Here is a 25,876-nt window from a genome sequence, read left to right as displayed (position 1 = left end):
ATAAAATTGATTATTTGTACAACCTCTATAAGGAATTTTTATTATTTGGTAGTGCCATAAATAAATTCATTACAATGTTATTATTCTTCTCAGCTCACTAACTAATGTATAATAAAACTCATCAATTCAACGTTTATCATCAGCATATCATCACCAAGAAGATTTACCTTTATTATAAAGATACCACAAAACCATATAAACTTGTATAAACTATGACATGCTAGCATCATCCTTTATTCATTACATGGATATCTCAAATTATTTTCATCTTTAGTCAAAATTTATGAACAGAAAAGAATGAGAACATTAAATTTTTGTACCTAATTTATCTATACAAATATTCACAAACAGAATTGGAGTGCTTGGCAAGGAATCAAGCTGATACTCAGACTAGTCAAAGTCACTGTTTTGGAATGCATTTCCCACCCCATTGTCAAGTTTCTGCAACACAGTGAATTTTGTCATTGAAGACAATAATCCAAGTTAATGTATTAGTATGTCACACTAATGGAAAAGAAACTAAAGCAACAGATCATACACCACAGACAACCAATTCTTCCATCCTTTACTTAATAATTTTCTTTATCAGTCAAAGAGAATGGCTGCTGCAATTTAGCTTCACTGGCAAGTAACAATTAAGTTGCTTAGGATTTAGTGAACCCAACAAAGAGAAACATTATCCTTTATTTTTATATTTCGACCAAAAAAAACTATCACAAGACAACAACAGCTCATTTTCCTTTCAAAAATGAAAAGAAAGGGATGATGAGTTGAACTTATATCAACTCCTTAGCTAGTTCTTTTATCAGGAAATATCCTAATGTAGTATTCATTCCATCATAGAAACAGTAATATAAGCAGCGGTAACAACAAACATTTTTAGATGCAAGGAAGGATTGAAGAACAAAAATACTTGAGGAAAAAGGCAGCTGTGTTGTTTGATTACAGTGACATATGGCATACACATATAATGTAGATTCAGATACGTACTTTGGCAGGTATATCAGCTGGAAACAAATTTCTAGCGGTTGCATTGAATTCGAATTTTCAAATCAGAAGCATGCACAGCAAGAAAACCATATTAAAAGGTAATAACAAAAGTTACAGTAAAAAAAAAAAGATGATGAATTTAATAAACCCCACGATCGACAAAGGTCGAACATAAAAAGAAAAAAGTTGCAAATAGTTATCATGAGGTATGTGGGTAAGAATCTCCATACCATCTGGAGAGTACTAGCTGCCAGACATATGGGATGAAAAACTCCTCTGGGTGACTCTCTTGTTCATATGTGAAGTGCAGTTGAGTAAACATCTGCAAAACAAGATACAGTATTACAGAAGCAAGGCAAGTGATCATCAGTAAACACAAATCATACAATAATTTCATTTCACCTTCATCCCATCAACGCGCCAAGACCGACAGTTTACAATTACCATTTGGAGCACTTCATTGACTGACCATCCACCATCCATTCTTTGGGCATCCATGCGACTGTTAAAAAAATCTAACACCTGCAAATATAAATACAGCACATTACTTGAACACTCTTGAAACATGATATATTATACAAAGACAATGTTCACAAATGTAACTAAAGACTATGAAATTCTCCTTTAAAGTTCCAAGATTATAAAGGGAAAATGTTTAAAGTTATAGATTTAGAAGGAAACACATGAAAGGTACAGTATATATGTTTTCAATGAGCTCATTGAAGCGGGGGTGGTTTTTGAAAGGCCGAAAGATATCCTGCTTCTGCATTATTGCATACACCACCTGTCTCAGTCACAAAAGAAATACATTTGATGTAAAGGTCACAATGCGAATATAGTTTTTTATTATTGGGAAACATGTACAATTTCTTTTGTATATGTTTACCCTGAAATTAATCAAGTGCAACATTACGCTGTACCTCAGGATTTCGAGGCAATGCATAAGTCAGAATTGCGTTTATAATTTCTAGTACAAGCCTCATGAAATCAGTATATATGTGCAACTCCGCCGACTGTATTAAAAGAAGATACATTTAGAAAACGGAACAGTCAAAAGTTTGCAGTCAATGAATCATACAAGTGAAAAACCCTTATCACATACCATATCTACAAGGCTACTTATTTCAATTGAGTTGTTTTCTGCAACACTGAGCTTATTATCTCTGGGATCAGATAATTTGTTATACCTAATGATAACCAAAATTAAAATCAAACGTTTATACAATAAATCAGTCATTCAAGATATAAATATGAAATGGATATAGTTTATTATGAAAGGCCAGAAAGAGAGGCAACATACTTCCTTGAAAGGATATGAAAGAGGTTGACTAGCCTCTGAGATGCATACGCACTCAAATGGTGGACATGAGGTGCCATGTTTGCCAATGTTGCCAAACACGTTGTATAAAGATATACATCCTATCACAATTCAACACTATTCCATTAATACACTCATAAGAACAGTCTTCATGTCTCTCCTCATAGTCATCTTAATTAGCCAATGTACTAATGATATGAAACTTAAGTAATCAATCAGAAGAAAATGGAAGCTTAAACACATTGTATAATTAAATTAATAGTTCCACTTGCATTAAGATTCATACCCGGAGTTTAGACAAATTATACTGTACAGTTCTGATAAGAATGATTATCATGAGGGAACCAAGAGAAGACTGGAGGAGGAGTCGTTCTTTGTACCATGGAATGGTTGGCAGTATCTGTCCATAAACATACTAGATTACATACTATTTAGCACAATCATTACAGAATAAGACTTTGTCTAATGCCAAAAACCAAGTCTTACCAGCTTATGAATTCCCGCATTGAAAGAAGAATCTTGACTAAGTATGAGAAGTATAATCAACAACATGTAAATTTGATTGGCTGTCCTCCTTCGAGTGTCGTATAATGCTTCTAGAATGGGCATTAACTGTTAATTTCACAAGATAAACAAAGATCAGATTATCAGAGCATGACTAAATCCTCATCCATTCTAGATGCACTGATAAGACTGGTATGATTAAGACATAAGAATGAGTTATGATATTTTCAAATCAATCAGTTACATATATCAAATCATAGTCAAGGAATCCCCTAAAATTTATTTATACAGTATAATAATTAATTCATTCCACTTTTTCTCAAGAGGGTTTAAGTTTATTTCTTCATACCAATGTATCCATATCAGTCCGGACCAAGACATACTCCAGAAAGGTGGAATTCCCTTGCAACAATGAGTAAAGAAGTAAGACAGCTGTTTCATCAGCTAAGCACCTAGAGAAGGAAAATTTTTGCAACGTTTAAAATACTGTCATTCAATATAATGAAGTATACACTAAATGTACATATGTATATATCACAGACACACTTGCTATTAAAAATGTAAAACAAAAAAATAAGATACCACATGCATACCCATAACTTCATATGCATAAAAAAGTCCAACAAGAAAAGAAGTCCAAGAATTGTTGCTTGATCTACATGCGGTGTGGGTGACAGAAAAACATAAGAAACAAATACTCTGTCATCATAAGATTCCCCTACAACTGATTATTGATACATGTTCTGATAATCTCCATTTTGAGAAACAGAAGTTACCATCTTTTCACAATAGTATGCAGATCATGTATAATCTATTTTGAATAGCATAACTCAACTATTAATAAATGTAAGTTTGCTACATATCTAGTAAGTCAGTTATCAACTGCACATTCAGATAGCCTGATACTCACATGCCAAGGGTATCAAACAACGGTGAAAAAGGCAACTTTACATGCTGGTCACTATGTGCATTATCCCCAAAATCTACAAGATCCACTGCATTTATAGCATTGGAAAATAAAATTATTGGTCTTTCCAGGTCAACTAAAAGAACATGGAGATATAAAAGATATATTACATTCACAATCAGTTGCATGCTCTAAGGCCATGCAGTAAGGGTTGTCAGAAAAATATGTATCCTCTTTAGGTAAAGAAACAGAAGAGGCAGATACTTGATTCTCTGTGACAGAATAGCCCTCACTCACAAGACATTTACGATAATGAATGAGAACAAGAAGCACATCAAGACTGCTATCCGCTATTGGATTTCTTGAACCTTCACTGCTTGAGCTGATCAAATAACTGAATGGCAATAAAACAATATTTGCTGAATGGAGAAAAGGAAATGTCAAAGAAGTGACCGTCAGTAACTCTCCAACATTGAACAATAAGAAAATTATCACAATATATATAAAGGGTCTTCCTGAAGGACACTGGTTAAGGAATTACAAAGAGAAAGTTTTTACTAAAAAACAAAAATTATAGACAAGCACATTAAGAATCATAGGGAAGAGCACTTTTGCACATCACTTTTAATTCCTTAAACAAGTGTCTTTAGGGCACTGGTTAGCATTTTCCTTTCATAAATAACCATGTATGTTCAACCTCAAAAGTCCACATATAGAAAACTAAATTCAGTCCCCATACCAGCTGCAGAACCAACTCTGTCTAGGACGCTATTCTCGGTTCCATCGTAAAACATGGCATAAGAAGCTCTATTAAAAGGAACATGAGGACGGGTAATGTAATTTAAAAGCAGTTTGCACACAACTGAACTAACCAGATGACCATCCTGCAAAAGATAAAGTGCAGTAACTTCAAATTCGCTAGTGGGTCATACATAGAAACTAAATAGCCAAATTAGATATTTAAGCTTTAGCTTCTTACCTGAGCCATCGCTGCATCAAGAAATGGGTTCACATCATTCGATCTAGGAGATGGCTCACACAGAAGCTGAGTTGACATTGCAATAATCATAAAATTAAGCAGCTCCAGATGTAGGAAATATGTGTTGGGACTATAAGAAAAATATATATATAATCAGGGCAAAAAAAGTTTGCAGTTTCATACAATAACGCAACGAAAATTTACCAATTTATTATCCATGATATACCTCACATCTACAGATGCAATAAAGTTAAGCACATTCCTCATAACAAGAATTTCAATGGTCTGATCTGCATTAGAATAGAGCATCTGGATAAATTTCAATAACTAGAAGAGGAGATTCCAGGGCCAGATATCTGAAAATTTACTAACTTACCATAAAACCAAATAAATGAAAAAGTTAATTTAATGCACTGACAGTGTAAAATAGTTTTGCACTATCTTCAATCACAGGTTGCCATGAATAATATGCTTCTTGACTTTTATAACAACTAATTTAAAAGCCATACTTTCTAATGGTTGACAATATAAAAATTACAGTAATAGTGCATAGAAATGAAATTCATAAATAAATAATAAAGAAAGAATAACCTTGGTAAGGGTACTGAGCAAAGATGAATTTCTAAAGTCCTATGAACGTTACACTACATAGTACTTACCTCCCAAAATACTTTTTGGTATTGACTCGTTATCATGGAGATACAGGTACAACACAAGAACACCATCTTGGGCACTTTCAATCAAGTGTTTTAGGAACACTGAAGTGAAGCTAACTGCATTAACAGCCTTTTCATGAACCAACAGTGGCACACCAGAAGTAGACATGGATTTCTGCAAGTAGCATGCTAAATGAAACAAAATCTTGGCAAGATGCCTCGTTTTACAGTTGTTTTTTGCTGCAAAACGAAAACCAAACATTAGAAAGCAAAACAACACCTAATCAACAACAAACACATTAAAATAGCAAGACTTTGAAAGAGGGAACCGACTTTAGCCTCCTCAAAACAAAAGAATGACGAGAGAAAGCAAGAGTGTATGAGAAACCTAATAACTGGCAAGCTTCGTGAACACGTTCAAAGGGCAATTCGGCATCGTAAGGAAGCTCGAGAAGCTTTTGCCAGAAGTCAGAGGAGAGAGGTAAGGACTCGTCGCCGACGAAGGTTCCGACGAGACGCTCCACCGTGTACGGTGTCGACGGTGCCGCACCCATTGAGTTGTTTCAAATAAAAAACTAGTTTTTTCTCTCCTTTTTTTGTGGCGTGTTCAGGGAAACGGCATTGTGAGGAATGACGGTGAGAGATGAAAAGGGTTAGATGGGAAGATGAAAATGAAGGTGGGTTTTGAAAATGAGATGAGTTGGTGCTCTACAACAACAACAAGGCGAAGAAGAAGAAGGAGCAATGGCTTTTCTAACACACTTTTTTGCATTTGTTATGTTCAGGAGAATCAGCTCTCATTCAGACAAGACAAAAGATTGTTACATTTTTTTCAGAAATCAGAATAAATAATGAAACAAAAAGGACTAAGATCCAACTCCTTCATTAGTAACATTTTTTCTTAAAGAAATAGCTAATTCATAAATAATATATTTATATTTTACATCACAAAAAATATTAAATATTATTTAATTATGATTCATGGTATATAGTGAATATATTAAATTTTTGTAATACTTATCTTAAAACTATACTGTGTCAATGATTTTTTTATTTGTTGGTCATGTATTAATTATATACACCTATTAAACTGTATATTTTTAATGCAATTTTCATTAGTGCCTAAATTTTAATATTTTTTTTATTTAAATAGTTTTGCTTGTAATTTTATAAGTTCCAACTTTGACATATAATGAAGAATATGGTGAAAGATTGTTTTAAAAATATAAAGTAAATAGGTTCTTCTTGTGTTGAAATATATTTTTAGGATAATGCATCCTGTTTTGACAAGTATACTTTAATTTGAGTTTATTAATTATATAAGAAAATACATAAGATCTATTATTTACAAAATTTTGTATCGAGGAAAAGGGTGAGATCTTTATAGTAAAAAATATTTTTTTCTAAAAAACTTTCAAAATTAAAATATAATTATATTTTAAATTTTCTTCTATTAAAAAAATATTTTTAGTTCTGAAGTTAGAAATTAGTGAGGTGGAAAGTCATTTTAGAGTACTTGAAACACTATTTTATAATATGTGAGGTCCATTTTAAATTGTTTGAAAATAATTAAGTTTAATTAAAGAAAATAGTGAAACTTTAACCACCAATGCCAATGTTCTTTGCTTTTCAATTATATTTATTACAATGATGTTTACAAATAAGGATATTTTTAAATAATAAATTAAATTAAGTAGTTAAATTTTTTATATATATATTTAAATTCATCAAACATTTTTTATTTACTTATATTCGAGTACAGATGAACTACTTGTTCATCAAATGTAGAAAACCTTTACCTAATAAGAGAAAATTACAAAATAAAACTAATAGCTATATATAAAAAAAGGAAAAAAGATTTAAAGAATATATTGTCTTATTTTATTTTATTTCTCTCTTGAAAATAATGCAATTTTTTTAACTAATGACCTGTTACTTAAAGGAAAACATTTGAGTTTAAGTATTTAATGGTTTAAAAGAATCATTTCTAATTAATTTACCAGTAGATTTTTATCAACTTCTTTCATAAACTCAAAGTAATATATGCATAAATGGTAAGAGAAATTCTTATAATTAATTCTTAACTTATATATAAAGTTAATTTTAATTTATTAAAGGAGTTGTTTTTTATTTTTTATTTGATCAAAATATTTATTGAAAAATGAACTTAATATAAATTGATTTTAATTTAAATAATGATTTGGAATTTTAATTATAAATTCAGAATCATATTTTTTTCAAAATTACTGTTTATAATAATCTTATTCTATGTGAATAATTTTAAAAAAAAAATCACTTCGATTATTTTCTTCTTAAAATGTTGTTTTAAAAGGTTTGCAGAAATCAACGTGTGCTATTCATTCTCCACCTCGAAATGCATTACTCTATTTTTTTCCGTTAATAAAATAAAATTAAAAAGTTTAGAAATAAGACAATCTGGGCCAAGTGCCGCTTGCCATAAGGCCCAATAGCAGCCCAGAAGCCCAATACATGTCAGTCATGGTCAAAAACCACCTAAATTTTCTGTTTTTTAATGCTATATTACAGGCACTTGTATGCAAAAAATAAATTATATTTATGCCATTATAATTTAATTGAATGATATTATTCAAATCAAATAATTTTTTAATTATTATAATTTTTTCCTACCATGGATATTTCTAATATAATGGATCAAAACTTATTATGCTTATGGCGTTATAACAATTATTACTTAAAAAAACCCTTTTGTTTAAGATTTTCAACTAACATCATTAAGAAGATAATAGTGAATAAATCAAACAATAAAAGTAAATTCTACAAAATTATTTTCCCTCCATTTTATATCATAAAGAAATTAGGTATGTTATACACTTTCTCCCTCTCTTTTTTTTAATTAATAAAAAAATATATAAATAAAAGAGTATAGGAAATATCTTAATCCATATGCACGGTACTATATAAAAAAGAATAAACAAAAATTACAATTTAAAAAATTATAGAGTATTTGTCGTTGAGGACGAAATCAACAATTAACAATAATCTCAACAGATAGGTATAATATAATTTTCAACAAAGAAATATTTTCTCTTTATGATTGCACAGAACACAAAAGCTTACATGATTCTTATTGTGTTAAACTAGGAAGTTGTTAACCTAAAAGATAAATAACTAGCAGATTATATCTTATTGTTCAAGGTGAGAACAAACCTCAAAACATTTCATACATCATATCCTATTTGTAAAACACAAAACTAGAAGAATGAAGATGAGTGTAAACATGTTAAAGGACTCAATCACCACAAAAGATAAAGAAAATCATTTTTTTATTTAGATTAGTGATGGATATTCATCCTTTCAATTGTGTTATGCTAAAAATTTACTCCCCATCAAAAATACTTTCCCTAAACATAACTCTATTTTTGTGAGACCAGATTTTCGAGATCATTGTTATCCACATAGATTTTCAAAATAAGTTTTGTCTTTTAGTTAAACCTAGACCAATAAATTGATAAAAATTCCCTACACTGGTATTATGTAACATATTTGAGATTCCAATCCAACTGAAACCTAAATTACAAACCTCAAAAAAAATTATATATTGGGTAGATTCTATGTTGTTGAAAAAAAACAAGGATTTACCTTTTGAAAATCATAGGAACTTATTTTTTTATATAACCTCAATCATATTTATGGATTTATTAGTTATTTAAAAATTCATTCTACCATCCCCAAACAAAAATAGAAATTCATCAATAATTTTGTTTCACATCCAAATGAAATAAACACATATAATAATAAAATAAGAGTGAACTACATTCTTAGAATTCTATTGTATCTGTCTAAGTCAATTACATTAATAAATGACAAATCAATCATATAAATGAATTTGGTATTATACCCTAAACATAACAATCAATTGTGAATAGTTTTCACTAACTAAAGAGTATATATATATATATATATATATATATATATATAACATTTACCTAAAAAAAGTATTAAAATAATAAGTATCACTTTGAAAATTCTAACAAAATTTGATTGGTTGTTGTTAAAGTAGATGTGATGCTGATCACAGTTTTTGAAGATAGTAGATGGCACTAGAATTATTTTGGGCTGGGATGTGATAGAAAACAATAAAATAGTTTTGAATAATATTTTTTTAATGTATTAAAGTGTGTGTTGGTACTTCTGGATGTGTTTGGAATGTAACCAAAACTTTAATCTTGCAATCACATCTCAACACCACAACATCCACTTTATCAATTCATCATCACCTTTTTATATATTTATTTTCATTTTAAATTATTAAGCCACATTTTATTTATCTCATATTTTATCTTAATTCACTAATCACTTACTTAGTCTCATTAACCATGAAGTTATTGAGAATTACCAATTAACTAATTAACTACAAATCTCAATATATAAATGAACTTTTATTTATTTTAGCTGCTATGAAGTGTCTAAGAGATGTTGAGATCTTCAAATGTGTTCCTTCGTTTTCCATATATTAAACTTATAGTGATCCATAATAATTTCAACTCAAGCAATTCAGGTACCCTTTCCATGAACACAATACCAGTAAAAAAAATTCCAAATGTATTAGAATAACAGTAAAATCTGTGATGAGATGATGTTTGAAGTTATTTTTACCAAAAGTTTTAAGCTCACCAAAACAAACTTGCACTGCATCAATCTTATTTAGGATTTAGAGGCTAAATAACCAAGTTCCTGAGACAACAAAATTATATCTTCATTGTCATCATTTTCCAATCCTAGTAGATCTTCTTCAACACCCTCATTCAAAAGTTCTTCCAAGAGTACTTCCTCAATGCCTTCATTTCTACTTTCAAGTTCTTCACCACAAGTCTTCTTTTGGCTTTCACTTTGTATGTTCATAGCAAGCTCTATGTCAGAAACCTCAAGCTCTGATATCTCAGTGTACTCCTCCTGTTCAAGTTTAACCAAACCTGAGCATTCTTCAGCATCATTATGCCCTTCATCAATAGCTCTTCTTCTCTTGTTGGAAAAAGCTTCCTCCAGCTCTTTCCTCCACTCCCTTTGTTGAACCAATTGTTGCAAGAAGTTGGGGTTCTGCATTATCCTTGCCAAGAACTTCATCGTCTGATGCTGTTTCTGCTCAGTCTTTTTTAGCCTATTTTCCATTGATTGAAGGTGGTCTTTTGTGTTCTGCTGTTGTTGTCTAAGCTTCACCAGCTCCACCATCAGAACTTGCTTCTCACGTCTCAACCCATCCATTTCTCCATCCAATACTTCAACACAATGGTCCAGAGATTGTTGTGGTGGTTGAGGTTGATGAGTGGTCTTCCTCCTCCTTATGATCTTCAATAGATGTCTTTGTCCTCTGAGAAACCCTTCATTAGCAAACTCCCATTTATCAGGATCCACCTTTTTAAACCCCTACAACAACACCAAGTTCCTTCTATTCAAATCCATAAAATCTCACTATGTTGGTAACAATGAATTGTGACAGCCATATCTTAAGAAACCCTTCAATCAAAGAAGATCAAAGTTACAGCTCAAATGGAACATGTCAACAATTATAATGTGTTACGCAATCTTTGTACTTCTCCCTTTCAAGACATTAAACAAACAGAAAGAGAACAGGAAAGGAAGGTCAGCAAATAAAATTATACCAAACACCAATCAAATTTACCAACTATAATACACAATCAGCAAACGAAGACAGAAACAAATTATTAATAACACATTCATATTTATACACAAAAGAATATATACATTGCAGTTATTCATAATATCATACAATTTCATTTAATTGAAAATGGCACAGATTCATCATTTCAACATGAATGCATATGACATGATAGTCTCATTTTTCATATGGATCAAAATAAAACACCATTTGATCAACACAAAACTGTTATGTTTGTACAGACATCATTCTTGCCCATTCTTTAAAAATAAAATTAATAAAATAGAGTTTAAGTTTAACTAAACCTCATATTAACTTATATAAAATTAGCATATGAGATTTATGAGACACACTTATATATCTAGTTGATGTGTCCAAGTGGATCATGCTGTGTATATAGTATAAGCATGCATATATATATAGAGAGAGTAATATACATACATAGGTATTGAGCTGTCTGACAAAGCTGGAGAAGTTGTTGTGTTTGAAGTATTTGGGGAGAAGAGTGATGGAAAAAGCTTGAGGATCCCACACAACGAAGCTGTTGTTTTCTCTGCTCCATGAAACTATCTCATCAGTGGAAACATCATCAACTATGTCATAAGTCTTTGTGAGGAATGGTGGATGACCACTTTCATGAAGCCCCTCAAGTGGTTGTGGAGCAACAAAGCCTTCTCCATGAACCTCCTCCTTCACAATCACAGGACCATCATCAACACAACTCATATTAACAAATGAATCAACACAAACTTTCATCTGGGGTGGTCAAAAACGATGTCTTTGGCTTTGATTTTTGAATGTGAACCTCTCTCTCAACAAGCTCATCATCAGTGTCAACTATTTAGTTATCTAAAAATTGGAGCTGCTTTTGAGTGAAACTCAAATGAAAATTATATGTAAACTAATTCAATTTTTATATTTCTTTTCAAAAAGTTATTTTAAAGAAATACTTTCAAACAAGCATCAAATTATAAATAGTATCTGTTGCTTTTGTTCTTTTCCTTTTTTGGAGTCCTTTCTTTATAAAGATCACATGAGTGTTGAAAGGAATGGAACTAGATATTTCTCATCTCAATGTTTCACTGTGTGATTTCTCACTGAGAGAGGTTTCTAGAAAATTTTAGGATATTTTCTCTTTGGTTTTTTCTTCAATTATTGTGTTCATCTGATTTGGTTTGTCCTTTTCAATGTTCACAATGCTGATGGAAATGAGTTGTCAGAAGTTTCTCCAACTTTTGTGAATGGAAAGCCTAATGTTCTTTAATACATACAACAAATTTAGAATATATAGAAAAGGATGTAATATAAAAAATATGATTATTGTAAAAGCTAGCAAAACAATATTTAGTATATAAAAATGTTTATATTTTAAATATTCCTAAAATGCTGGTTATGTTTAAACTAAAAAAATAAGTTTTTTTTTATGAAATAGTTATTTATTGTGATTTCAACCTATTTACATAAAATTTTTCAAAAAAATAAATAATTTTACTTTTTTTTATAAATAGGGTAGAACATATCAATTATTGTATATATAAAAAATCACTTCAAAATAAAATTATTTATAATTATAATTTTTTAGCACAAGCAAAGAGATTTGTACTATTCTTATTCTTAGATATAATGTGAAACATATTATTATCCAATTTATACTAATGTTTCACAAATGCGAGAAAAATTACTTAACTTTTATTTTTATAAAAAAGGTATTTAAAAAATTATAATATATATTCCATTACATAATTAATAATAATAGATAGTAAATTTATTTATAAATATGTTAACAATATTGTTGATTTTTTAATAGATATAGATAGTATCAAATATTGGTATTTTCTCATATAAAATTAGAGATATTATTTTTAATTTAAATTAAATGAATTTAATATTATATATATAGATATAATTTTAAAAAACATTAGAATCTGAGAACATAGAGAAAAATTAGGTTTGGTTTGGAGGAACATTTTATATGATTGGTCATATTTCTAGATGAATTGGCCCACATTTTATTTTATTTTTAAACTAAAAGGCTAAGAAATTTACACGTCACACTTGTTGACGTGGCAATTTTAGAATCACAAATAATTTTCCATTATCTTTTATTGAAAGAAATTTAATATCTCCTAATCAAAAGAAATGAATAAAAAAATGTAAAGATAGATTTAGGTGAAGAGTCTTTAATGATTGATAAGCCAAGACTCAATTCCAATCAACTTAAGATATTTTAGAAAAAAAATGTATTATTTTTTGTGTGTATAAAATTAGAACTTTATATTCATGTTTCACATATTAATTTAATTATATTTTTTATTGAATAATGACTCAAATTAAATATAAAAACTAAATGTAGTCTGCTTTATTTTAGTTTTAGTTTAATATAAAATTTACGCAACGCATGGTATTTTTATACAGTTAAGATTACAATACAAATAACCTTAAAAAGACATATTTAAGTATTTTTTGTTAGTTGTTAGTTAATTCTAAAAACATAACATTATATTTAAAGTTTAATTCTTAACTTTGTATTTCAAATCTGAACTAAATCATTCTATTTTTGTTGATTTATTATTTTTGTTCTTTTAATCAATTTGATTTTTAACACCCCCTCTAGATAATTTGCGGAGATACTAGGAATTTAGGATTATAAGAATAAAAAACAAATTATTTTTCTTAATTGGGAAATATCATATTAACTTTAATGTTTTGATTTTTGTTGTTTGATAGAAAGAAAGAAAAATGAATGAAAAAGAAAGAAAAAGAGAAATAAAAAAATAAAATGAAAATAAAAATTATTTTATTGAAAAAATGAAGAAAATATTTTACAATAATATTGTTTTGTTTTTTTTATAAAAGATAAGATCTGAAAAAAATTATAATCTCTAATATGATCAATTATGGGGTATTATCAAAACTTAAAACATAATTAAATATATTGCAATTTCATCAAATCACTCCCTCTTTTTCTTTCCTTTTGTTTTTTCTTCTTCCCCTTCTTTTAACACATAATAGAGACAGTAATTGATGATTACAAAATTCTTACTTAAAGTTAAAAAACTTATGTTTATTCTAACCAAACTCAACTAACAATCACTTCAACTACAATCTTCTATGGTTAATGGATTTTATGTCTGTCAAATATAGTTCTTTGAGTCAGAAAAAGAGTAGATGCAGTATAAAATGGACCAATTTATTAAGATTATAGAAATCTAATAGAAGTAATATATTGAGAACTTGCACTAATCTATAATCCTATTTTGCTGCTTAAAACTTCTACCGGTTTATGTTCATATCATCAATCACAATCACGGTTTATGTTCATATCATCAATCACAATCACGGTTTATGTTCATATCATCAATCACAATCACAAGTTGTATATTGGAACAAGTTAATTGGTATATTGAAGTAAGTTCTCAAAGTATCATTATTGAATTTAACATGTGTAACTCAGAAGTTCAGTCCTATGTCATAATATGTGTCATTATAGCAGAATATATGCTTCACATCTTCTGTGATTTTTACACATAGGAATCAAATTTGAACTCCAATGGAAGACTCACATGCATGTCTCTAATGGCCAATAAGTCCCCATAATCATCCTGCAAGTATGCTTTCAAGAATGCAACAATGACTCCTCCAACAAACCTCCTCATTGGTTTCCTTGAGTCTCCATTTTTGCATAGACAATATGTAGCTTTCCCCCTAATTCCCTTGGTATCATCATCTAGCATGTCAGAGTGGCCATAATCCTTGGCCACAAAATACCATGCAGGTTTCTTACACTCCTTGAAGAAATTTTCATGGTTCACACCCTTAGGTGCACAAGGGGGAAACAAGGGATTCCTTTTCACTTCACCTAGACCTGACCCTATCACCATCACTGGCATATCAAGATCAAATGAGTGAGGAACATAGGTCAGAACTGGTGGAGGAATTTGCTTTCCTTTGTCCATTCCATCAACTGGGTCCACTCCTATCAAGGCTGAAAACTTGATATCAGTGCTGATGTTTAGTCTCCTCAGAGAAAGAGCAAATGCTGTTTTGCCTCCACGACTATGGCCAGAAAGTGCTACTTTGTTCAAGTTTGGTATTACATTTGGTGGAAGAAACTTACACAGTCCTTCAGATAACCAATTTGTGATTGCAGCTGCAGAATGAATCTCATCACTTGTATCAGGTCCTGCCACTGTGTACAACTGTCAAGTGCAAACAAGATTTAAATTAACCTTGCAGTTGAAGGGATTCATACCACTAGTAATTATGCAGCAACAATCAAATGAATGGCATTCCATCACAGAGAGCAATGTTTATTGATACAATAAAGTTATAAGTGTTTTTGAGAGCTCTCAATTGAAAATGCAGATTTTTTTCAGTAGAGAAACTCTTATATAGATAGCTTTGTATCCAAAAAAGACTCTAAATTCCATATTAGAATTTTAAACTTATATTTATGAAGTTGAAAGAAATAGATAAAATATATTTCAGAGATATATTTATAAAATATGATTAGAGTTTTAAAGAAATAATAAGTAATAAAAACAAAAAATAATAGATAATTAAGACTATACAAATCAAATCATATGGGTTAGTCACATAACCTCTATTAGGAAAGTTGTGGCAGAGGATCAAGGGAAAGAAAGAAACCAATTTATTTGCAAAGGCCAAGGTCTCATCATGGCTTCTTCCTCAACATCACAATCAGGCCTACTTTCTAATGATTTCCCATAATTATGATGCTTAGGATATGTATCCCTATGTCTAAAGGGAAAAAAACTGACATTATACTCATGCAGTGGTAAACACAGAATTGATGATGATAAAAGAGAATAACTTCTGTTATGCTTGTGTTTATGTACTTTTAATAATCAAGTAATGGCAACATGATAAACTAACCTACTCATTATCATCATGTTTTTCTAAGAAATAATAATCCCAAATCTATTTTCCTCAACTTATTCATAGAACACTAATATTCGTGTATAAGAGTTTAGGGTTTAAGGTTTAGGCTTTACATGGTAATGGTAACTGACCTGAGGAGCAATGACAATGAATCCATGAGAAGCAACATGTTGAATTAGCTGAGAATAGAATGAGTTGTAAAGTAGATAGCCATGTAGGAAGATCAGCACTGAGAATTCTCCAGCTTCATGAGGAGTGGCAATCAAGAGAGGTTTTGGTGGGGGAACTGAGCATAGAAAACAAAAAGTTACACAGTGAACTGAACTTTGAGTAACCAAAAAATGGAAAAACATAATTGTAAAAGTTAAGGGAACCATAGTGTACCATTGTTCTGTGTATATGATTCAGATTCCACCCTTAAAATCTCAGTTGTGTACTTTCCAGTGTCAAATACACTTGTAGATGATAAATAAGAACAGATATAAGAACACATAACTGATAATTGAGCTTCTGCTAAGTTTTTGCTGCAGAATTAGATGACAAACTTGTGGCTTTTATGTAGCCTTGTCACCTTTAGTTTTTTTGGATATTTTGGTTTGGTTGAAGATGATATTTAGTTTTAGTGGACCAAAGGCCCAATAACATGTTTAAGGCTGCTAAAGATTCTTTATGCACAAAAACTTGGGAGCTTTGTTATTTCCAACCCCGGTTTTGTTAAGTTCACACCTTAATTCTTCTATATAACATGTTTTCATTTCAGAGAAATACAAAACAGAAAAAATATTTTTGTTTCTTAAAAGAGTTGTTAAACTTATAATAATTTTTATAATATTTAAACATGATGAGACTGTATTTATTGTTTATTCCTATTTTCATAAAATCTTATCCCATAAAATTTAACATTTATTCATGGATTGAAGTTTTTTCTTTTATTTGATTATTTATTCTAACAAAACTTTATTTATTGCATCTTGTTTTTCACCTTTCTATCATTGTGAACAACTTTTTTTCCATACCTATCTCATATTATAAGATTTGTTGTACAAATTTTATGCTGTAAGGAATCTTGTTATGAGAGGTACGTTATTTTATTAGGGTTTTCTCGTTTCATCATTTATCTTTATGAAATTTTGAGACTTTAATTAAGGAAGCAAACTCGACAAAAAAAAATATTAAAATATACCATTTAAATCAATAAATTGTTGATTAAGGATTTAGTATGTTTCCTTTTAATTTTTTTCATAAAATATTTCTATTTTATTTATATAAATTATTTTTTATAAATGAATAAAATCCCCTCTTAAAATTATTTTCTTACCAACTATATAGCAGAGATACTGATACGGATACTAATATGATATAAACACGGATATATATATATATATATATATATATATATAATATCTGAAATGTAAGATACGGGACACATATCTATATATTATATAATTTATGAATTATATAAATTGATAATATTTGTCAAAAAAAATTTTGAAACATAAAGATGTTTTTTATGGTTGGTTCAAAAAGATTTGTTCTTTATTTATATAATTATAATAAAAATTTATACAATAAATTTAAGTTTTAAAAAATTAATGTATTTATCATTTTTAAAATTGTGGTATAATGGTGTTAAAATTATTAAAAATTTAATATATTTTTTTAATTAAACACTTTATTGATATGATAGGTGTCTTACGAATATCGATATCAGATACTTATATCCAAAACGGATCATTATCTAAAAAAAGTGTGCGAATTTTATAGTAAAAAATAAAATAAAGTAAAGAGAAAAATGATAATTAGATTGAAATGAAAGAACCTAAAAAGGAAGGACATTAATGGAAAAATCCAAAAAGCAACAAGTTCCCATTAATGTTGATTCATATACAGAGGTTGTTGTTGAGGGAAGGAATAATCACTTAAAAGCAATAAGCTTAAGATTTGGAGAAGGAACAGCTTTTTCGTTTCTCTGAGACGGGCTTCTCCAAAACCCAGAACCGTAAAACCGCTCCCACATCTCATTCTCCAGCTCCACCACGTCCGCGTCCTTCTCCGCCACGCTCCGCCGCCGCATCACCGCCGCCACGTCGCCCTCGTCGTCGCTGCACAGCGGATACAGCCGCCCCAAGCCCATGATGTCGTCGCAGCATCCGCACGTGCACCGCCGCACGTGCGCCGCCATCTCCAACCCCTCCCCCATGCTCTGCAGCCGCCGCCGTTTCCGCCTCAGAGCCTTCTGGTAAAGGCTCGCCGGCACCTTGTACACCGCCAGATACACCATGTTCGCCAGCCCGAAAGAGAAGCAGCAGCACACGGCGGCGGTGCCGCCCACCGCCTCCCCCAGCCGCGTCCCCGCCTGCGGGTAACTATGGCTCTGCTGCAACAGCGGCTGCCGCCGGCGAGACACGGCCGGTCGGAGAATAACCTTTTTCGACATAACTGTCATAACTGTTTTCTAACGTTAGTTAGTTTTGTTTTTCTTTTTCTCTTATCCTTCTTTCTTCTGCTTCCAATGATAATCCGCACGGTGGTTTGGTTTGGATTTTGTTAAACAATGTGAAGAAAGAAGGGAGAAAAAGATCTGTTAGAGAAAGGTTTTTTCTTTTTTCTTGTGCTTGGCCATGGCGAACAGGGGAAGAAGACTCAGATCACAAACTCACTTAAATAGGGACAAAAATTGTTTTTTTAGGGCATTCAATTTTTGGAAGATGATGATTAAGCTAAAATGTAGGAGCAGATAATTAAGGTGTTAATTGAGGTTGTTCTTTTAGGGTTTGGATTAGAATTTGATGGAACCTACAAATAGGTGTGTTCATCAAAACTGACAACTGTGTCTATAAAAAAAATTATTTTGATTATTTATATCTTTCCAAAAGATTTGAACATTTTGGTCAATGCATGACATATTATAATTAGATTATGAAGTGATCAAAGAGTTGTGATATTATAAATATTTACCAACATATTGTTAATGAAGTTATAGTTACTATATTTTATTTTTTTAGTTTATACATTTCATTTAAATATTACATTATTATTTTACTTGAAGAATAAATAAATAAATAATCTAATGTAGTTCACATCTTTCAAGACCCATGTTAAATTAAAAATATTATTCATGTTTTTAAATTTTAATGTAGCTATATTGAATATTTTATATGTCTAAACTTATCATAAATTCAACCTATAAATCTAAACTCGTTTAATATATTTTTGGAAGAGATCAAAACTTATTTTATATGTCTTCACTTATTATAAAAAAAATTATTATACTCTACATCAGTTTAACCTTAATATACGTGACTTGGTTTACTCGGTCAAGACACATGATAAAATTCATTGTTTTAGAGTTTAATTAGTACCTATTTTTTGGCTCATCATTTCATCATTGTTTTTGTATACGAAAATATGGTTTCCATTTTTCACAATATCTAATATATATATATATATATATAATATGATTCAAACAATGCTAACATTTGTTACATTAAAAATTCCGTAAGTAAAAGTATTTTCAGAATAGTGTTCCATAAGCAAAATATATTTTCGAAATGGTAAATCCAGAATTCATAAAATATGTTCCAGAGAAAGTATGTTTGGAAAATATCTTAAAATGGAGTAATCCAAAAGTTATTTTTAAAAGGGTTAAAATGGTCTTTTTGAGGAATGATGGGTGTAAGAAGTCATTTGTTGGGATGCTGGGAGAAACAGCCAAATCAAATTGTAGAAAAGCCCAGCCCAACAACCAATTAATTGTTCTAGCCCATCAATGGTCTTGGGCAAATTCTTCCTACACCCGACATTTTCCAACCTGCACCCAACACAATTTAAAAAATTTCAAAAATAACCTTTATTCCGGAATGAATCAAAATAATTATGCTTATATCAAGGTGAATTTTGAAAGTAACTTCTTTTAAGTTAGAATAAAAAATTTGAGCATAAGAATTAGTATAATACTTATTTTTACTACTTAATATATAAAGTATTAAAATTATATTAAACAGTATTAATATAAATATTTAACCATTATGTTTATTAAAATAAACTAGATCTGATCGATCATTATTATAAAGTTTATGCTTCGATAACAACTGTGTTTCTTCATTCCTATATTACTTATTAATTAAATAGAATATTATGAATTCTTTTTAATTTAAATAAGTAGTTATACAACTATTATTCTTAACTAATAAAAACACATACATTGTTGCACATCTGTATTCAGTAATAAAAAAAAGTGTGACCACTTCTAAAGTGTTAATATAAATACATTTTGCTTTCTCACACTTAACTGAAATTTTAAAATATTTAATTTTCTTAAAATGAAACCTAATAATAAGCTAATTTGATTCTGAAAACTTTGAAAGTTAGCAAAAAATAACAGGCAAAACTGTGCTCCATGATTCTTTATCCAACTATCAATATATTTTGAAATTGAAACAAAGAAAAAGTAGTCTCGGTTGAGATCATGATTGGCAATGAAGCAAGAGAATAAAACTTTATGAAAACCATTTAGAAAACAGAAAATAAAAAAGAAGTGCATAAAAGACACTTTAAATTTAAACTTACCACATGTTGCAGTAAAGTTAGGAATTATTTACATGTTAAGTCACTCTCAGCAATATTTGCCAAGGCATATTATATATCTGTTCAGCACTTTTACTTTAAACAAACAATACACAAAGTGAAGAAGAAGAAGAATATAATCCAAAACAATGATGACTATCTCACAAACCTTAAACTATTTCTCGGGATCCAATGAGGGAAAGAACAAATCAACATGTATAAACAAAAGACATAGATCATCATCAACCTTTGTCTTTATCTTCAATGCTACACTTCACTCAAATCTCACCCCTTTCTTTTGTTCTTTTCTTTTGACTACCTTTGGTCTAAGATACTTACTCCTTTAACTTCTTTCCAAATCAGCAAAAGAACAACACCAAGTTTCACATGATTTTCTCTCACTTTGGTTCAAATGACTCTACTTTCCCATTCAAAAAATACATAAAAGTATCCAAGTGTGCCCCCCAAGATTAAAGAAAGTAAGAAAGAAAACCCCATATGACATAATTGGAACTTCATTTCAATTTTTTTACATTTGGATCAAATCCCCCACCCCATCATGTATCAAAAGCTCTACTACCATGTTCATTAGATCATTATCATCATCAATCATACTAGCAAGAATCCCTTTTCCCTTTACCCTTTTCCCAAATCCCAAAATTTCTTCACAATCAAACGTTACATATTCTGTTTCTGTTGTTCCTATCAGCAGCAAGAGATAGAAGCCTTGACACACCCTGAGTCCACACATCATACTCTCTCTGATTTCTGCACTCAAATTCAACAACACCACGCATCACAGTTTTCAAACCAAAGTAGCGACGGTTCTCTCCACCTTCAAGCAAGTGGCGGCCAGGCCAAGCAGCCATGTCTTTGATCACTCCAAGCACCACATCTGTGCAATATTTTCAAAAAAGGGGTTTGGAATTAAAACTTAAAGAACAACCCTTTTGATTCTTTTTCCTACTTTAAAGACCACAGCTTTCACAAATCCCCAAACCGGAGCAAGACCCACCTCCAATTCAGTTAAATTATTTGAAGAGTGGGACAAAAAAGTAAACCAAAATCAAAGACTCACTCTTCTTCTTTTTTGTGATGGTCCCAGCAACGTGCCTGCTCTTCATCTTCACCATAACCTGAGCACAAAAAGAGGCTCCAAAGGGTTATCACAACTTGCACATTTCTTGGAAAACTAAAACTTGATCTGATCCCTTCACATCACATCATACTAAGCACCCTCACTTTATAACTTTTTCCACAACCAGGTTCATACTCATTATCACAACTCTTAATTGATCACCAAATAATTGCTTATCTATATACCCTAGAACCAAAAGTACATTAACATTCTGCATAATACATCATTTGGAACAAAGTAAAGAAAAAGTCGCACCTGGTTCATCCTGTTTATGTAAACGGATACAATTTTCCAATGCAGTTCACCTGCAAGACCAACCATTTCTCAAATCAAATCATTTCCTAATCATCATACAAGGAACAAACACATGACATTTAAAAATAACACAACAAAATCTGCTTCACTGATGTCTTTTTACTCCACAGACACAAAACACAAACCATGCCAAATTATAGCAGACAACAAAACTTACTGTAACAACCCTTCTGAATCAAACAAAGTAAAATAATAGAACAGAAAAGTAAATTTCAGGAAATATACCAGTGCGTGTGCGTTTCAGAAGTTCACAACCTCTGGCTAGCAATTCTCTGCTACAGATACCCAAGAAATTTTCTTCTGCCACCATTTCACCACTGAAGCTACTATTAGAGCTACCATTGCTACCGTTACCACCGCCACCGCCGCCACCACCACCACCCAAATTCTTCTCCACAGGAATCACAGCTGCTATGTTCCAAACCTCCTTAAGGACCCTCGCTTTCAACGTGGCAGCCCCACGTAAAGCTGCAAAATCAAGCCACAAACACCATGCTTAACACAAAAGCACCAAAACCCCACAAAAAAAATTCTATGTAGGGACAGAAACAGATCCATTTTGCAAACAATAACTATTGTTACCTGAAAATATTGCATGAGCATCAGAATAAGATAATATAAAGTTGTCGTATGTCAGGGTATATTACAAAAAATGCTAGCATAAAACAAGGAATAAAAACAATAATTGAGGGAAAATTAATTCACTTTAATTTCGAGAGACTAACAATATAAAGTTTTTTAATTTGGTTCTAAATTTGAGCCAGTGTGAAGTAAAAATGAAAAATAATTATCACAAAATCAATAATCCCCTGCCCTTTAAAGTTATGTACATTATAGTTAAATAAATTCAAAATAGTTATCCAATTATATTGTTAAAATTTTAATGTTAAAGCAATTCAACTGAATGCATTTGTTTCTACTGTCATGCGCATACCTGTGGCCGCAGCTGCCGTCAACGTCGTGATGTCGCCGGCGGACCTCACGTTCACGGCAGAGCTGACCACCGAGGCCAGGTGGTCGCGCTCTGCACCCATGGCCTCGGCAGCCTCCACACACTGGGCTGCCACAAGCGTGGCCGCCGACGCCACCGCCATGTCAGTCTTTGCCATCTGCTCGTCCTTTCTGGAGCCGGAAGAGGCTGCAGTAGCGGCGGCGATGGCGGCAACAGCGGCGGCGACGCCAGCAACGGAAACAGCCGCGTGGAGCTGAGCATTGTGCGCCCTGGTCTCCTCCTTCTTCTTCTCCTTCCTGTCCTTCAGCCACCTCCCCACTGTCTTACCACCGCCTGCGGCGGCTGCCGCGGCGGCCGCGCCGGCACCCCAGTATTGACCATTCAGACCAGTGATGATGCTGGTGGCGTTGTGGTTGTTGTTGGAACGGTTATACTGCAGAGAAAAAATTCCATGTGGTGGGCCCTTCTTAGCAACAACATAGACAAGTAACCAACAACTTGTATTGCAACATAAACTTTGTGTTACACAATGGATCTTGTCGTGTCAGAGAAAAATATTCTGTGTCTATTTCTGAATCACTAAACCTTATCAAAATTTGTAAATATTTTAGTACCAAGTTAACAAAATTTGTTAACATTAATCTCTGTTCTGAACAAAAGAACAAGATAATAACCCTGGTGCGGCAGAGTCAAAAACTGTTCTGATCTTTATTTATATTTTGTTCTGTGCCTATGGTCATGTTCATTCCATAATTCCAATTATCCAATAGGGTGGTCCATCAGCTATTAATGCAGCCCTATATGGAATTTTTTTTTCAGGCATGTTCAGAAGGATGGTTATTGTTGGTGGAATTCACCAATTTCACAAAGAGGGGGACCAGTGCTTAACCTTGTCACTGAAATTGCAATGGAAACAAAAAACCTGCAGCTTTTGGTATTGTAAACCTAACAAAACAATTGAAACACTCAGAAACATGCGAAGCAAAAATGGTCCATTTTTGGCTGGGCTAAAAACACTATTTTATGTTAACTAACTAGTTTTGTAATTTTAAGAAGAACAAAAACAAAACAAGTACTAACTAGTTTGTTTGTGTTTGTTTGCAATGAAGAGAGAAAAGCACAGGAGTCTCTCCAAGTTTGTTTTGTTTTGTTGGTAAGTGAGAAAGCTGAAACTACATGGTTGGTCTGGTTGGTTGGTTCGGTCCAAGTGTGCAGTGATATCAGTGTTCGTGCTTTGCACCAAAACAAAAAGTGTAACTCCATTAAAAATAAAACATGTTTGTCGGTTCAGAGAGAGAAAGAGAGAGAGAGAGACATAGTTACCTTGAAATCGTCAATCTCAGAAGGCGAAACCGGGGGGCTGTCTGTTAGGGAGCCATTAAGAGGGCCACTGCTGTGAGAGAGCCTTCCTGAGGTCCTTGGCGATACCTCCTGCTGACCAAACTCAAAACCACCCATTCTGCTTCAGTCTTTTCTCACCATAAACACACAAAAATCGAACACAACTCATACAAACATATTCATTCTAATGCCTTATTCATTCTAGCTTTAATCATTCCTATTCCTATATCCTATAACCAAACAAATTTTATCTGCCTATATTTATAAACTACTAAATTTTATTTTCATGCTTGCTATCTTTTTAGTTTTCATTAATTTTGACAGTAAAAGCTAAACAGGTTAAAAATTATATGTACATGAACTGAAAAGTTTAAAATGTCTAAAATAGATAAAGTTGAAATGTAAAAACTAAGAAAAAAAATACACAGTAATCTTGAAATTTTTACAGTACCAAAACTGATACAGAAAAAAACGATTTCCTTCACTGAATTCAACTACTAGTATACTCCTACTGAGCAAGTACCACATTGAAAAAATGATTTTCTTATTCTCCTTTCGACATAGAAGTAGTTGCAGAGAGAAGAAAGTGAGAAATTAAGGATGAAGAAAGAGTGGAAGAGATAGTGAGCATACGGAGTGAGACATGATGCGATCCATGATCATCTGCGAGGTTTCAGAGGAAGCGAAGGAGAAAGGGTTGCCAGAAACAGTGGCGGAGTCTTCAACTTCACCCGCTATGTCTTCGAGTATCACAGAGGCATTAGAATTGCTAGAACAAAGGTTAAGGTTGTTGTTGGTTTTGTTGGAACAAGGTGGAAGCTGTTGAGACGAAGAGAGGGTCTTCGAGACTTCCAGCGCGGAGGCGCTCCACGACCGGGAGAGGAACTCCATGGGGTCGCGTGGCGCAGTACCGTGAAACGGGTCGGGTCTCCATGCGGGTCGCTCCTTTTCCATTTTCGGGTTCGGGTTTCGGAGAAACGAAGACGAAGAGGTTTTGTTTTGTTCAGAGAATCAGAGAGGTTTTAAGAGGAAGAGGGAAGTGGAAGTAAGAAGTTCTATTAAAAGAGTACCCAGACATCTGACAACCGTTGATCTTGGTCAGGATTTCATCTACGGCTCTCGTTGTTCGATGCCATCATGCAAAATATACCCTACCACACTTCATAATAAAGAAGGGGAAAAAAAATTTACAAAGGAAAAAACATGTTAAATAGGTAGATTAATTAGAAATTTTAATTGATTTAGTAATCTATTTATATAATTAAATATCCAATAAAAAAAATATCCTTTGGTGTTTCACTCACAATTGTGGTAAATAAAAAAAATGTATCTTTTTCCAAAGTGGTGAAAAGGAAAAAACATCATAGATAAGTTCCACTTTATACCCAAGTGAATAAAATCAAAGAATTGAGGGTAAGATTAAAGGGACTTTGGTATATAAACCCTTCTTTTCAGTTAAAGTGAGAAAGTATTTGTATTTCATTTTCTCAAATTCCATGTTCATAACTTTTTTATATCAAGACTAAATTCATTTTATGCAGAAGAACTAACTTGTCAGTAATATTTATTTGAATAGGATAAAAAAATTAATAAATTTATTTTATTTTATATATAAATAAATATATATTTGTTGTTGTTGGAGATTCCAC

At 31.7% G+C, this 25,876-nt stretch overlaps 5 protein-coding genes across 8 annotated transcripts; all 5 read right to left on the bottom strand.

Annotated features, from left to right (window-relative positions):
- Positions 1-147: 147 nt before the first annotated feature.
- LOC137827574 (uncharacterized) lies at positions 148-6,174 on the bottom strand. 2 transcript variants are annotated; one of them, XM_090305440.1, is made up of 18 exons: positions 5,743-6,039; positions 5,358-5,594; positions 4,925-4,988; positions 4,699-4,828; positions 4,459-4,603; positions 3,890-4,138; positions 3,723-3,807; positions 3,162-3,264; positions 2,795-2,920; positions 2,595-2,708; positions 2,291-2,409; positions 2,093-2,177; positions 1,911-2,003; positions 1,685-1,774; positions 1,393-1,512; positions 1,221-1,312; positions 991-1,021; positions 335-441 (listed from the first exon to the last, which is right to left on the bottom strand). In XM_090305440.1, coding segments are annotated over exons 1-17 (2,019 nt in total). In that variant the 5' UTR covers positions 5,909-6,039; the 3' UTR covers positions 335-441; positions 991-1,020. The 2 variants fall into 2 exon arrangements, with proteins under 2 accessions (XP_068489871.2, XP_090161566.1); XM_068633770.2 differs by lacking the exon at positions 991-1,021 and having other exon boundaries at positions 148-441; positions 5,743-6,174.
- Positions 6,175-9,921: 3,747 nt separating this feature from the next.
- Positions 9,922-11,967, bottom strand: LOC137827575 (heat stress transcription factor A-6b). Its single transcript, XM_068633771.2, has 2 exons — positions 11,455-11,967; positions 9,922-10,760 (listed from the first exon to the last, which is right to left on the bottom strand). The coding sequence occupies exons 1-2, from the start codon at positions 11,767-11,769 to the stop codon at positions 10,041-10,043; spliced, it is 1,035 nt and encodes a 344-aa protein (XP_068489872.2). The 5' UTR covers positions 11,770-11,967; the 3' UTR covers positions 9,922-10,040.
- A 2,449-nt stretch (positions 11,968-14,416) lies between these two features.
- On the bottom strand, positions 14,417-16,482 carry CLH2 (chlorophyllase 2). The gene is made up of 3 exons (XM_068633774.2): positions 16,300-16,482; positions 16,047-16,201; positions 14,417-15,212 (listed from the first exon to the last, which is right to left on the bottom strand). Exons 1-3 carry the CDS (start codon positions 16,406-16,408, stop codon positions 14,535-14,537), a joined length of 942 nt encoding a protein of 313 aa, XP_068489875.1. The 5' UTR covers positions 16,409-16,482; the 3' UTR covers positions 14,417-14,534.
- Positions 16,483-17,691: 1,209 nt separating this feature from the next.
- Positions 17,692-19,715, bottom strand: LOC137828433 (uncharacterized). Its single transcript, XM_068635012.2, has one exon. It carries the CDS (start codon positions 18,359-18,361, stop codon positions 17,831-17,833), a length of 531 nt encoding a protein of 176 aa, XP_068491113.2. The 5' UTR covers positions 18,362-19,715; the 3' UTR covers positions 17,692-17,830.
- A 903-nt stretch (positions 19,716-20,618) lies between these two features.
- On the bottom strand, positions 20,619-25,260 carry LOC137827569 (VAN3-binding protein). 3 transcript variants are annotated; one of them, XM_068633763.2, is made up of 7 exons: positions 24,861-25,260; positions 24,210-24,320; positions 22,869-23,319; positions 22,160-22,402; positions 21,875-21,924; positions 21,560-21,617; positions 20,619-21,376 (listed from the first exon to the last, which is right to left on the bottom strand). In XM_068633763.2, exons 1-7 carry the CDS (start codon positions 25,179-25,181, stop codon positions 21,153-21,155), a joined length of 1,458 nt encoding a protein of 485 aa, XP_068489864.2. In that variant the 5' UTR covers positions 25,182-25,260; the 3' UTR covers positions 20,619-21,152. The 3 variants fall into 3 exon arrangements, with proteins under 3 accessions (XP_068489864.2, XP_068489863.2, XP_068489865.2); XM_068633762.2 differs by having other exon boundaries at positions 24,210-24,329; positions 24,861-25,258; XM_068633764.2 differs by having other exon boundaries at positions 24,210-24,317; positions 24,861-25,256.
- Between the last annotated feature and the right edge of the window lie 616 nt (positions 25,261-25,876).

The sequence above is a fragment of the Phaseolus vulgaris genome, chromosome 7 (assembly GCF_051622355.1).
Source record: "Phaseolus vulgaris cultivar YP4 chromosome 7, ASM5162235v1, whole genome shotgun sequence".
In the NCBI taxonomy this organism is placed as follows: Eukaryota; Viridiplantae; Streptophyta; class Magnoliopsida; order Fabales; family Fabaceae; genus Phaseolus; species Phaseolus vulgaris.
This window is presented reverse-complemented; position numbering and strand designations above follow the sequence as displayed.

What these genes read in the sequence shown, in the direction of transcription:
- LOC137827574 (XM_068633770.2), bottom strand. Translation starts at nt 5,908, where the DNA reads ATGGGTGCGGCACCGTCGACACCGTACACGGTGGAGCGTCTCGTCGGA. An exon ending in TTGATGCAGCGATGGCTCAG is followed by an intron (nt 4,604 to 4,698) that starts GTAAGAAGCTAA and finishes TATCTTTTGCAG; the next exon opens with GATGGTCATCTGGTTAGTTC. An exon ending in ATGCGGGAATTCATAAGCTG is followed by an intron (nt 2,709 to 2,794) that starts GTAAGACTTGGT and finishes GTTTATGGACAG; the next exon opens with ATACTGCCAACCATTCCATG.
- LOC137827575 (XM_068633771.2), bottom strand. Translation starts at nt 11,769, where the DNA reads ATGAAAGTTTGTGTTGATTCATTTGTTAATATGAGTTGTGTTGATGAT. An exon ending in TCAGACAGCTCAATACCTAT is followed by an intron (nt 10,761 to 11,454) that starts GTATGTATATTA and finishes GTGTTGTTGTAG; the next exon opens with GGGTTTAAAAAGGTGGATCC.
- CLH2 (XM_068633774.2), bottom strand. Translation starts at nt 16,408, where the DNA reads ATGTGTTCTTATATCTGTTCTTATTTATCATCTACAAGTGTATTTGAC. An exon ending in ATCATATACACAGAACAATG is followed by an intron (nt 16,202 to 16,299) that starts GTACACTATGGT and finishes TTCTATGCTCAG; the next exon opens with TTCCCCCACCAAAACCTCTC. An exon ending in TCATTGTCATTGCTCCTCAG is followed by an intron (nt 15,213 to 16,046) that starts GTCAGTTACCAT and finishes TGCACTTGACAG; the next exon opens with TTGTACACAGTGGCAGGACC.
- LOC137828433 (XM_068635012.2), bottom strand. Translation starts at nt 18,361, where the DNA reads ATGACAGTTATGTCGAAAAAGGTTATTCTCCGACCGGCCGTGTCTCGC.
- LOC137827569 (XM_068633762.2), bottom strand. Translation starts at nt 25,181, where the DNA reads ATGGAAAAGGAGCGACCCGCATGGAGACCCGACCCGTTTCACGGTACT. An exon ending in ATCGCATCATGTCTCACTCC is followed by an intron (nt 24,330 to 24,860) that starts GTATGCTCACTA and finishes GGTGGTTTTGAG; the next exon opens with TTTGGTCAGCAGGAGGTATC. An exon ending in CATCACAAAAAAGAAGAAGA is followed by an intron (nt 21,377 to 21,559) that starts GTGAGTCTTTGA and finishes AATATTGCACAG; the next exon opens with ATGTGGTGCTTGGAGTGATC.